At 34.4% G+C, this 12,856-nt stretch overlaps 2 protein-coding genes across 3 annotated transcripts; one reads left to right on the top strand and one right to left on the bottom strand.

Moving 5' to 3' along the window:
• The first annotated feature begins 2,703 nt into the window (after positions 1-2,703).
• LOC145316155 (uncharacterized) lies at positions 2,704-7,543 on the top strand. Its single transcript, XM_080156480.1, has 8 exons — positions 2,704-2,861; positions 3,353-3,665; positions 4,098-4,318; positions 4,428-4,485; positions 4,900-5,061; positions 5,431-5,996; positions 6,468-6,575; positions 7,107-7,543. Exons 1-8 carry the CDS (start codon positions 2,760-2,762, stop codon positions 7,422-7,424), a joined length of 1,848 nt encoding a protein of 615 aa, XP_080012606.1. The 5' UTR covers positions 2,704-2,759; the 3' UTR covers positions 7,425-7,543.
• Positions 7,544-9,530: 1,987 nt separating this feature from the next.
• Positions 9,531-11,845, bottom strand: LOC145316154 (uncharacterized). 2 transcript variants are annotated; one of them, XM_080156477.1, is made up of 2 exons: positions 11,045-11,845; positions 9,531-10,781 (listed from the first exon to the last, which is right to left on the bottom strand). In XM_080156477.1, the coding sequence occupies exons 1-2, from the start codon at positions 11,670-11,672 to the stop codon at positions 9,958-9,960; spliced, it is 1,452 nt and encodes a 483-aa protein (XP_080012603.1). In that variant the 5' UTR covers positions 11,673-11,845; the 3' UTR covers positions 9,531-9,957. The 2 variants fall into 2 exon arrangements, with proteins under 2 accessions (XP_080012603.1, XP_080012605.1); XM_080156479.1 differs by having other exon boundaries at positions 11,054-11,687.
• Positions 11,846-12,856: the final 1,011 nt, after the last annotated feature.

The raw sequence follows: 12,856 nt of genomic DNA, 5'->3' as shown, positions 1-12,856 counted from the left end.
GATTAAAATCATTGGTTGAAAAGTTTGGACACTTCATGTTTAAATGAACCAAATAAAATTTAGTAAAAGAACTCAAAGCAAACAAATGTCGAATATCCCCTCCCTCCTCCTTAAGATATAAGAGAGTAGCTAGGTACTCGATAATTGTTGCTAAAAATCATAAAGTTATCATGGATTTCTATGGATGGTCTCTCGGATATCCAAGCAAACGAATTTTTTAAGTGTCCAACATCCCCTTTCTTTTTATGGTTTGAAAGATTGAGAGTAGCTACTTAATAATTATTGTCCAACAATCTTAAAGTTGTCATGGATTTTTATGAATTTCTTTGGATGTCCTCATAAATACAGCTATTTAAAAAATATATTTTATCATTTGATATGACAAATACAAAGAGAGGGGTAGGTTTCTGGTAAAATCCGTAAAAGTTATGTGTTATAAGTAAAAAACAGTGGTAGAACGATAAAAAATTATGTTAACTTTTAAAAAAAAAAATTTGTCTATAGTTCTTTTCAATAAGAAATACACATATTTAGTGAATATTATGGTTCTACTACTATTTTTAAGCCTTAAAACACACACCTTTACGGATTCTACCAGAAACCTACCCCTAACTTTTTCGTTTGAAACAGAGCATTTCTTGCTAAAATCAATTTTCTGCAATGCAAATTAACTTAAAAAATCTGCAATTAAAGGCAACCCAAAATTTTTATTTCAGCTTCTTTAGCACTTAGGGTTGATTGATTATTGCATTAAAAATGCAATTTAAAGATTTTTAATTACATATCTGTCTTGTAAATGATGTCCATCTTTAGTTGGGACGTAAACTTGTTTCTAAAAATTCCTTAAATATAACCCCCAGTAATACCCAATGGTATAACTTAGAAGACCTAACAAGCCCTTAGGCACAATTTTTAAACTCACCATCAGCTATTTTTCTTACACATCATTTTAGAAGCTAGCTTTTATTGATAATTGCATAACGGTGTGTCTATGCTTAAGAAGTTAAGTGGCAGGTTTTTATTTTTATGATTTAAAAATCTCTCAAATGCCTTAATAAATTAAGGTGTTCAACAAATAAACTATTTAATTATACGAGATTTTCAAGGTTTTAATTGTTTAAATCAGCTAATTTAACGGCTGGCTCTTAAAATATATTGATCGAAGACGTTCTTCTTTACAAGCAGCTAGCCGCTGCATTTTTGCACAATTTTCCGCATAAAATTCCAATGGCTTTTTAAGCAAGAAATGTTTCTTATTCTTAATAGATATAAATGCTATTAAAGTTAGCTTCTATTCTTAATATGCCAAATTAAATCTTAATAAGTTTTCTCCGTTTATCAAATGAGTTAAAGTGGTAAAAGATGAAAGGGGGGTGGGGGGAGATTTTATTAAAATAATGGGTACAGGTTTTAGGGGCTTAGTTTATTTAATGGTAAGGGTAGATTGGGGGGGGGGGGGTGAAAAAGTGGGCACTTTTCAGAAAGGGTACGGGGGCTGTTATGAAGAATACCCCTGGGCTAGTTTGTGTGCCCGGGGGCGCTTATACACCCAGGCCAACTTTTATAGCCTAAGGGGGGCAAGAAACGCACACACACCCTCACACACACAATATTTCTTACTTCACCACATTGCTTGTATGTATAATAGTGGGACAAAGATGGACTGGTCATATTTTTGGAGCAAAGCTACTCTTAATCTCATCTATCTGTTTGTGATTTTTAAAATTCAGTGGTATAAAAAAGTAAACAGCAATTTTTTATTGTTTGTGAAAAAAATGTTCGTCTTTTAAGGATTATTTCAAATATAGATTACTAAAAAAATAACAAGAAAAAATCTGTAGATATTCTTTAATTTCTATAAATGTGTGAAGTGAAAACAAATCATGACAAATGCAAAAATGTACAATTTTTTAAAATTCATTTCTACTCATTTAGAATGGGCTACAAACACACTTCATGGGTGTAATTCATCATTTTTATGGAGGGGGAGGGTGGTTCATTTGTAACTCATTTACCAACCCACTACTCTGTGATTTCTTACTTTCCCCACGAAGACTTAGTTTAAGGGGGATGAATACTTCCTCCCACCTTTTAGTTTTTCTGTGGAGGGGTGTAAATCTAATCTACCTTCCCCTCAACCTTTTCACAAAAATAAAGAAACGCCCTTAGCCGCTTTTATTGAACTTCAATAAATTTATTTCATAAATGTTTTTTTTTGTTAAACAAGGATGACAACATATGTAATGAACGAAGCATGATTAATTATCCTATAATTTTAAGTATTTATGTATTTTTGTCTGAAGATTTAAATTATTACTGAATTGATTGAGTTATCCTTTTCAGGGAGGCTTCACATAGGTCTCAGAATGGTGTAGGCTATTTTTTTGAGTTTAGTCTGTAGATGGTTTTAGGATATTTTTCTGCACTTTCTTTCCCCTTGGAATGCAGAAACCCTAAATACCAGGGGCACAGTCGCTAGTTTAGAATAACTAACAGTTGGGTGGACAATACATATAGAAAGTTATAAACTCTTATCAATAAAATTTTCCTTAAAACATTATGAACGTTATAGCGTGTAAATGCTCTTTGGTTAAGAGAATCTTCACAAAAAAATCAAAGTCTATCTTTAAAAGCTGCCGAGATCATGGCGTTCCATTATTCTTTCTAACGTTTACGAACTTAGGGAGATTTATAATTATATAATTTAGAATTACTTTGTTTCAGATTTTAAAAACCTGATGTAAAACATTCAAACAAGAATGTTACGTGTCCATTCAGCAGATCTACACGAACACGTAGCGGCTGAGATAGGAGAGTGTCTCAGCTCTGGAATTTTCACAGATTTACAAATTAATTGTAAGGTAAATTAGATTTTAATATTTTCTTACATCAAGGATGTTAATAACCATAAATGCAATTTTTGGTGTAAAAAACAAGTATTATACTCATTAAAAATCGAATCGTAGTCGAACTTTTAAAAAAACTTGTTTTTAAATGCACTTTTATGTTAGGTCAAGTTTAGATTTGATAAGAGCCCTGAAAGGATAGTATCTCCTAGGGGTTAGAGCTTCCCACTTCAGACTTCATTCAATTCAATTTCGCTCGCAATAATCTTTATCTATAGTGTAAAGTAGTATTTTTTGGCTGAAGCTAAAGATATACAAATTTGCTAATTTGGAAATATTTTTTTTAAAAACATTTCAAAGTGATCATCATGACTGACATAAATGATATCGACTTACTTATATGAATTGACATAATAACAACACTACGTTTAACAGGGTTGTCATAGGGATAAAAGAATAAATTAAACTTTTCATTTTCTTCAATATGTAATTTTTGTTTTTGTAAGGATGGAGAGATATTATATGCCCATCGTGTTGTGTTATCAGCGGTCAGTCCATTCCTACGGACCCTCATTAAAGACTCTTCCATGCATGGTGAAGACATCTGTGTTGACCTGTCCCACCATACCAAGACAGACCTGGAGAACCTGTTGTCCCTCATCTACTCTGGCAGCATCGATGCCACGGTAGAGGAGATAAAGCGGGTGATTTTGTTGTCCCAGAGCCTGTATATACCTGTACCTGTGTCGGATCAGCTGATTTCTATTCTTGGCATTGAGGTTGCCAAGACAAGTCAACCGCCCCTTCTGCTTGGGTCAGGTAAGGATTCTGTTTCTCATATCTAACATTATTTATGGTGTTTATCAGTCTGTCCTACAAAAATTATTAAGATCAATTAATAATTAGCACATTATGCCAAAAAATATTTCAGATTTGTGGATATCAGTTTTATATTATATCATTTATCCAACCTTTAAGGCCATTTGCATAATTTTGCTTTTTTTAGCTTACTAAAAATTTCTTTATCCAATCTAAAACAATTTTTTTTCTCTAAGAAAACATGATATCTCTTAAAATACACCGACAGACATACAGACTGAAGTGAGGTGCTTGATCTTTATAGATAGAACTTGAGGGGCATTTTTAAAATAATATTAATTCGGTCGGCAATTGAAGGCCTTTTAATGACTACAGACATTCTATTAGTCAAGAAATTTATTTTATTGTTTAAGAATTAATAAATATATATAGGCCAAAAGGCTGCCATAAATCCTGGAACCTTATCAATGTTGCAACAACAAATAATGGACCAGTACGCCATAATCAACAACCTGGTAGCCACATCCAAGCTCACAGACACCCCCACCCAGGACTTGAAGGCGAAGCAGAATGAGTTCCTATACGCAGAAGCCACGCGTAATAATGGTTCTGTGGTCAACAGTGGCTCCATGCATCCAGCTTTCGCTCAACAGGTATTTTTATCTTTGTCTTAAAATATTTTTTTTATATAATTTCTCATCCTTTATTTGTTACAAAGTTTTTTTATAACTCTCGTTCCTTCTTAAAGTATTTATTTTTTAGGATGATGTGAAAGCCTCAACTGCAAGTCGTCTTAATGAAATTATAAATTCTTCATACAGTAAGTTTAACTTTTTTACCTTAATGCATTCAACAAAAATATTGTAAGTTTATTTCACCTTGTTCAAAATCTAAAATATTTATTATTAGCGGCTACGCCTTTAGAGGCCTTATGGGGCACTTGAAGTGGGAAGGGATGGAAATCGACCCCTCCAAAATTCCAATTTTAGTTTAAAAAGAAAAAGCAAACAAATTTTTGGGGGGTCATTTTTTCATCATTCTTTTTGGAGGTTGGTTGTACCCTCCGCCAAATAGTTTTATACCATTCCCTGGACTTAAAAGCTACATTGTAAAGGAAAACCACATTGGTTCAGTGGTTATTAAGATCCTCCCCTACATACACACACACGTCACGTTACTTCAATATAAGGGTAATAACTGATTCCTAGTAACTAATGGTTCTATTAATTATTAGATAAATCTAGCAACCTGTATCAATGTACAATCTGCAACAGTACCTACAATCATCCGGGCAATTTTAAACAGCACATGCTGAAGCATGAGAGGGAGGCTAGAAACCGACTAGAGAGAGGCTCAGAGGCCAACCATTTAAATTCTGTTCTTCAGTCTGCCTTCGGTATGTTTCGCTTATTATATTGTTTAAAATAAGTACAACATAACAGTACGTTGGCACATAAATTATTTTTCATAATTTTAATTATTATTTCAATAAGTGAAAAGTCAATTTCAAAATATTTTTTCATCTTGCCCGTCTACTGGAAAAACATTATTTTCAACTTTAGAAATTTTTCTTAATCAACTATGTTTGTATCAGGGCTCGGCAACCCGATTGTAGAAAAAAAATTCAAAAAGATGGATTGTTTGTTAAGGAACAGTTTTATACATCCAGCTGAATTTTAGAGTAATATGACGATTTCACTGAGGCTTGCACGCGGCAGCCGATGTCTTACTAGTATACCTAATCTATGTATTTATTTTCTTGCAGCTGATCGGGTTGACAACGGAGATCCAAGCAAAGTGTACGTGTGCCATGAATGTAATAGAACATTCAAACATCCTGGAAACTACAAGCAACACATGGCCAGTCACAGCAGACCTGTACTATCCTCCCTACCTCCATATAAGCTGCCACAATTGCAAGTAAACAAACCTGAAATGATACTCAAACAAAGGGCTCTGGTTATTAATGAAGTAACGAAGATTAAACGTGAATTGCCTGGCTTAGTTAAAGTTGAGCCTGGTGCCGATGTCAATGAAGCTATTAGGAAAAGTATTGACTCCGACAATTCGCCACTAAACTGCCCAGAATGCAATACCAGTTTCAAAACTGATACACTGCTAAAAGAACATATGAAGAATGAACATGATATAGAGATGATCATTCCTGCGGCAGCAACCAATAATCAAAACGATGAGCTTAACAAGAATATGGAGGATAATCTTGATGATGATGAGATTAGTGGAGGCCTGGAGATAATGGAGACAGAGGAATCTCTTGAGGAGGAAAATAGTCAGGATCCTACTAAAGCCCTTATTAGCTGTGATGTTCCGGTAAATAACTTTAAAATATTTTTAGTACCGAAGCTACTCTATAATTCACTTTGTCGGTCCATCCATCCGCTTATAACGATAAGAAGAAATGGGGTTTATGTTGTCTGATATTTAAGATAGACTGATAATTTTTTGTTACCCCTTATCATAGAGTATCCAGTATATATTTAACTTCGTTCGGCAGTTACAAATTCAAAGTCATTACTTTAACTCACTTTGTTTATCTATGATTTATATTTGCTTCGCTGGTTATGGATGTATTCATCCTTGTTTTTCTTTAATAGACGTCAATAATATTGATAATTATCGCATATTACCAAATACGAAAACTAATCCCAATCCTTCCCCTCTGCCTCCTTTTTTAAAGTCCTAAAAGTACCAGATTTCAAACGATGCATCCCATAATTCAATGTCTCGGATATTCTTATGATCTTAATCAACAGAAAAGGTAAAAATAACTTTTTTTCTCAGGGATGTTATCAATCCTTCACAACAACTGGTTGGTTGGCCCGTCACAAGGCGAAGATGCATCCAACTCTTGTTGACGAACTTGGACCAAGCATTTTCTCCTGTACACAAGTAAGTAAAATAGTTACCATAAGCATAGTATTATAGACAGCTTTCCTCGGAAAGTAATAGTAAAATTATAAGATTAGCAAAACTGGTACCTTCTAAGAATTAAATTGAACATTCGTGGAAAATTTTTTATACTGTAAAATTCATGATTATTTCCATATGGCTCTAGCCATTTCTAATCCAGCGGCGGATATTAATCGGTTTTGAAGCCATATTAGAGTAGAGCATCCAATAGGAATACAATCCTATAATATAAAGTAATTAAATAAGCTTTTTTTGTCTGTAGCGAAGGATCTCGCTAACCGCTAAACCGATATGGTTCTACTTTACAGTGAAGCCTCTTAAAGGCTCTGAGAAGGTTTTAGGCTATTTAATCTTTTTCAAATAAGTCTGGGTATGGTTTTAAGCTATTTTTGTGCCCTCCGAATATAAGCCTCTAGATGCTAGGGGCACAGCCGCTAGTGTATTTATAAGGTAATAATTTTGATATATGTTCATTAGAATAATAATATAAAGATTATATTTCTATTTTAGTGTGGAAAAGAATTCAACAAGATGAGTAAACTGTCCCAACACGTGAAGACCCACAGTCCAGATTCCCACTACAGATATCCATGTGACATATGCGGCAAAAAATTCACACGGCCACAGCACGTCAACAGGCACAAGCTCTTGCACACCGGGGAGAAGCCCTTCGCCTGTACTACCTGTGGCAAGGCTTTCACGCGGGAGGACAAGCTAAAGCATCATACCAAGGTTGGGTGTGTGGGAATGGAGATTTTGGGTCATAATATTGAATCTGATGACATGAGGGAAAATATTCTTATTACAGATTCTAATGATAGAGAATAGACAAACCAAACTATTTTATAATCAAATTATTTGAATCAAAACTTGTACCTTAACATTTTATTATATTGTGTGTTATAAAATTTTATTAACAAATTAAAATAAAGAGTGCCTTATGTATCTTTATGTGTTTTTTTTGACGTTCGAAAGTGCTCCTTAAAATAAAATAATTTATGCCATTTTTTGGAAAATGTATCTTATTAAAACTTAGTAAATGGTAACGTGTTTGCTTGCTAACAGGGGGTGTTGGGTTCGAGTCTGAACTTTACTGCGACAACCAACGAAGTTTAGATTTGTTTAAGCAGTTTTATTGTTTAATTATTTCATGAGTTACTGATGGTTTCTGAAGACCCTCTGCTGATTTTTGTTAAAAATAACAACCATGCATATACTAAAATTAAAAATCACAAATGCGGTGAAAATTAATGAGGACAAATATGTTCACAACCAGCGCAGCAATAAAAGCTAGCAATATACAAATTAAAAACATTTTTGGATGGGTATTATCTCAATCATTTCCTCCACCCCAAAAACTCTGAAACGCTATGGTTAAAAATGCTTAGTTCTTTCAAATCAGCCAACGACTTTGACATTGGCTTCACTTTAAAGGAGAGCCTTATCAGTCCAGAGAGATCTCTTGGTACACAGACACTCACGTATCCGGTCTTATGTATTCAAAATAACGTTTTTTGTAGGTTATTAAATTAGTGGAAGTTGTTATCAATTCATTAGTAAAACAATAATGACAACATCCAAAAAAGCGAAGCTTAGCTGATCATAGATAAACATTAAAAAATCACTGTTGGGAGGCCAGATGAAAAAAGTTAATTTTAGTGTTAGGCAAAAATGACTTTGCAATTGTATCAGTAAGTAGGTCTAATAATACCCTTTGCTAATTTTAAAATCCAACTAAATCTAATTTTTGACAAAATTGAGATTTTAAAATTTTAAGTTCAATTTTCATTCCCTTGGAGTTACCGAACAATCATGACAAGAGCAAAGATTATCAAATTAAAATTTTGAAAAAGTTTGGTTTTATAAAGTTCTTCATAAATCCACTCCTGAAGGGAGTTAATCAATGGCCATTTTATCAGCTTCTTTGCTGAGGTCACGGAAATTCAGCCTTAAATAAATCATATATAGAGTGGTTTTATAAAAGACTTCATGAAATTTAAACTTGAAATTTTCAAACTAAATTTTTTCAAAAATTAGATTATGTTGGATTTTAAAATTAGCAAAGGGTATTATTAGACCTACTTACTGATACAACTTTTTTCATCTGGCCTCCTAACAGTGAAATATAGAGTATCGCCTCTATCACTAGGCAAACAACCCTTTTTAGAAGCCTATTTTTAGCATACTGAACTACAGTATGCTAAAAATGGACGTAGAAAAAATCACAGGCTTTATTATAGAGATGCTTTGCTTAAAATTTTGTGTCTAATTTTCTTCTTAATAGACAAGCAATCTTTTTAGAAGTGATTGTAGAATTGCTTTCTTAGTTGCATCTGACTTACGGATTTTATTATCCGAAGTTTGGGGGGTGCATAATGACATATGAACTTAAATAGTGAGCAAAATGGTCTAAATATTGAGCTAGATTCTCGAAAATTAAAACATAAGTCTGGTCCTTTTCATTCAGATGTAGTACCGATAGGACTAGGCTTGGTTTATGTACCAATTTTCAAGAATCTAGCTCAATATTTAGTCCATTTTGCTCACTGTTTAGGTTCAGAAGTCATTACGCACCCCCCCCCCCCTTAACGACCATATCTATTCATAACGGACGTGCTTACGAATTAACCATAAATGTAGAAAAGACTCGATTTTAAGAACCAAAACCAGCAAATTAAGGTTTATTGGATTAAATCGAAGAATATTTTAAGTAAAGGTAATAAAAACATAAAATATGTATCAAATACTCTAATATTTTTTCTGATACATCGATATCCCACAATCCCTCCAAGAAATTTCCATGAGAAGCAGAAGTTAGAACACATAAATATAAATTGTGTAGATTTTTGTTTACTTTAGACACACACACAGACATCATTCTACTTTATTTCTTAAGATTGTTGTGCATCAATTCTTCAAACACAATTAACACAATTAAACTTGAACTTGTATTTCAAAATTTTAGTTTACACGAATATTCTAAAAAGATGTGATGTCATCTAACAATTGTTATTACTAGGTTTTAATTACAATAAAGGGGTTTTAATAAACACATACATAATATTAGGCACCTATTTATCTACACAATATTAACTGTTAAAGCCTAGGTAGGTGATGTAAATATACACAAAAGAAACTCTCTTTATTTCAAGAATTTATATGTAGAACAAGTTCACTTGAAGATTTGATTGATAAAATCATTACTTAACAATAAATAAAAAAAATATGAAGGTAGAAATAAGAATAATATTGATTTAACACAAAATGATAAAAATATTGTTTTACTTTGTTGAGCCCCTTAGAAAATATTAGAGATAAAAAGAGAGATCAAAATGACTAAAACTAAAATGTTGTCCTATTATCACATAAAATAAGGTCTTGACATTGCAAGCTGACCGGGTACGCCTGGCCTCATATTGACACCCATGGGATTGCCACGCATCATTGATTGTGATGTCGGCCTCATATTCATAGCGCCCATACCTCCCATCATGTAACTGCTCATTCCGTTGGGATTTAAAACATCCCCGCCCATGCCCATGGAATGACCAGGAAGGCCTGGAACTCCAGGCCGACCACCCATAGAGTTCATTAAGGATACAGAGGTTGGTGTCTGTTGCTGGTGTTGAACTTGCTGGACCTGGTGGGTGGCCGGCTTCTGGTCCTGACTTTCCTCCTCATTGTTAGTTTGTGCACAAGTGGTCATGTGCGAAGGCCAATGGGACTGTTGACAAGGATAGTCACAATAGGATGTGTTCCAGCAACAATAAAAAATAGCTTCCTTGCCACATTGTGCACACCATTGCTTCTTTTTGGTTTCAAGGATTGCTTTCTGCCTTTCAATTTCTGCCTGCTTTTTGTATTCCTCTATTGTGCGCTGTGACTCGGTTGTCATTTTTAGCTTTAGATCCTTGATCATGTTATCAATATTAGCTTTCACTTCAGACAACTCTTGTTGGTGCCGCCACTTTATTCTTTCCATTTCCAGCTGGAGGCCTTTGATGGTGGCTTCAGCACTTCCTTGGGCCGATAATTCCCTGAGTATTTCTTCAATGCCATGCCGCATATATTCAGCAATGCCGCCAGCGACAAGGTTCAGTTGTTCACTGACAGGTCCGGCGTTGGCCAAGCTTTGGTTGCTGGACCCTGCTGAGGAAGCCCGCAGAAATGGACGCGGGTGCAAACCTAAAATAATAGGCCAGTTAGTTACTATCTGATTTTATCATTTCAGATGCAACAAACTTTATTTATTTCCAAAAATAAAACCTAGATATGATCTAAATTAAATACGAACCTAAATTAAGACGAAAGAAGATTAGGTAACTTTGAATGTATTCCAAATCTAGATCCGAAAAAAAACATGGCATATGAGACAAAAGTGGATATTTTTAAATGAAAGGTTGAGGTTATATAATTTCCTATGTGATTGCGTTAATAATAAAATATACCTGGCATACCATTCGGTGTGGCGCCACTTCGAATCAAAGATCCAGGTGAGGGTAGAGAAGACTGTTTTGATGTGATGATGGCCTTGGCAGCATTGTTGCTGCCAGCCACAGCTGCCGCGGGTGAAGAGGGTAGGTAAGGGCGATTAATCTTGGATACTGATATAGAATCTGACACTGAGCTAGCTCCACCTGAGCTTACAATATTAGGATTATTACTGGTGTCACTCTTCTTTGGATCTATTAATTCACTCTGGCTTTTAAGGCTGAGGGTAAATTTGGCGCTCCCACTTGAGGAAGAAGAAGTAGTCGAGCTGTCAGTAGCTGGTGGTGTAGCTGCAGGGGTTGACGATTTATTGATCATTGTGACACTAATATTTGGACCCACGTCTAAAGGACTTGTCCCGTTTTCTGATTCATCCGTAGTCGTAGTTTTTGGTTTGTCTGTTTCATCTGGCTCTGTTGATGATTCACCTTGTTCTCCACCTTTCTTCTTTATTAAAGAGATGCTGATTCCACTTGCCAGGAGTTTGGATGCCGTGTCTTCCATAGGTTCGTCACCGTCCTTGCCTTCTTTTTCAGATTCTTTTTCTGAGGTTTCAGTTTTCTCATTCTGGATATATAAGTACATTAATTAACAATAATTAAAAAGATATGTCATTCTCTGAAAATCTTTTCCAAGAAATATCTATACGTTTTGCTAAATAGCACAGAGGGATAGGGCTATAAACGATCCTGTCCTCAAAGTACATAAACCCGTTCTACTATAAATTAGGTTAAAACCTTTTGTGGGAAAAACTTAAAGTAACAGTGTCCGAAATTTTCTTACCACCAGATAAGCGAGGGGGCGGAAGTGACACTTTTTGAAACCAAAACTAAAAGTAAAAAAAACTCAACTAATAAAGAGTTACAGCACAGATTTGGAATAGCAGTTGCTTTAAAGATCTACAATATGGAATTATGAAGAAACGGCGGTGGAATCGCCACTCCCGCCGAAAACCGCCATTTCCCGCCGAATTTTTTGCCTTTTCTCGCCATATTACCTAGACAATTTTCAATCATCTGAAATAAACTTTTTTTTCATAAAAATTTCTTTTATATTTTCACTTGAAACTTTTACACTTGTAATTTGTTTTAATACTGACCTGTTTGAAATATTACAAGTGTCATATGAAAATATAAGAGAAATTTTTATGAGCAAAAAAGTTTATCTCTGATGATTGAAAATTGTCTAATATGGAGAGAAAAGGCAAAAAAAAATCGGCGGTTTTCGGCGGAAGCGGCGGTTCCACCGCCGTTTCTTCACCATTCCATATTGTACTTCGTTAAAGCAACTGCCATGCCAAATCTCAGAGCTGTAACTCTTTATTTAGTTGAGTTACTTAGACTTTTAGTTTTGGTTTCAAAAAGTATCACTTCCGCCCCCTTCCTTTACAAATGAATGTGATTCTTTTTTACAAAATCTATAAAATAAATAGCTAGGTAAGTATGAATGTTAATTAGGGTTGGGCCGGATACTTTTTTGGCCGGATACCGGATATCCGGCTGATTTCAAACGCCGGATATCCGGTAACCGGCCGGATATCTGGCAAATTACCGGATATCCGGCAAATTACCGGATATCCGGCCAAATTACCAGATACTAAAGTAGCAAAAAAAAATTTCTTCAAAAATCTTATATTAATTTACATAAAAGTTAAACTTGTTCAGAAAAAATGTTCTTCTAGCTTCAATAATAAGAAAATTATAACCATTTAAAATTTTAAAAAGCAGAGATTTTTGGTGTAAAGTATAAAAAATTATAGAGCCGGATAT

The sequence above is a fragment of the Acartia tonsa genome, chromosome 4 (assembly GCF_053477335.1).
Source record: "Acartia tonsa isolate MP-2025a chromosome 4, ASM5347733v1, whole genome shotgun sequence".
NCBI classification, from domain to species: Eukaryota; Metazoa; Arthropoda; class Copepoda; order Calanoida; family Acartiidae; genus Acartia; species Acartia tonsa.
The sequence above is the reverse complement of the archived record's forward strand: the minus strand, read 5'-3'. Positions and strand labels throughout refer to the sequence as shown.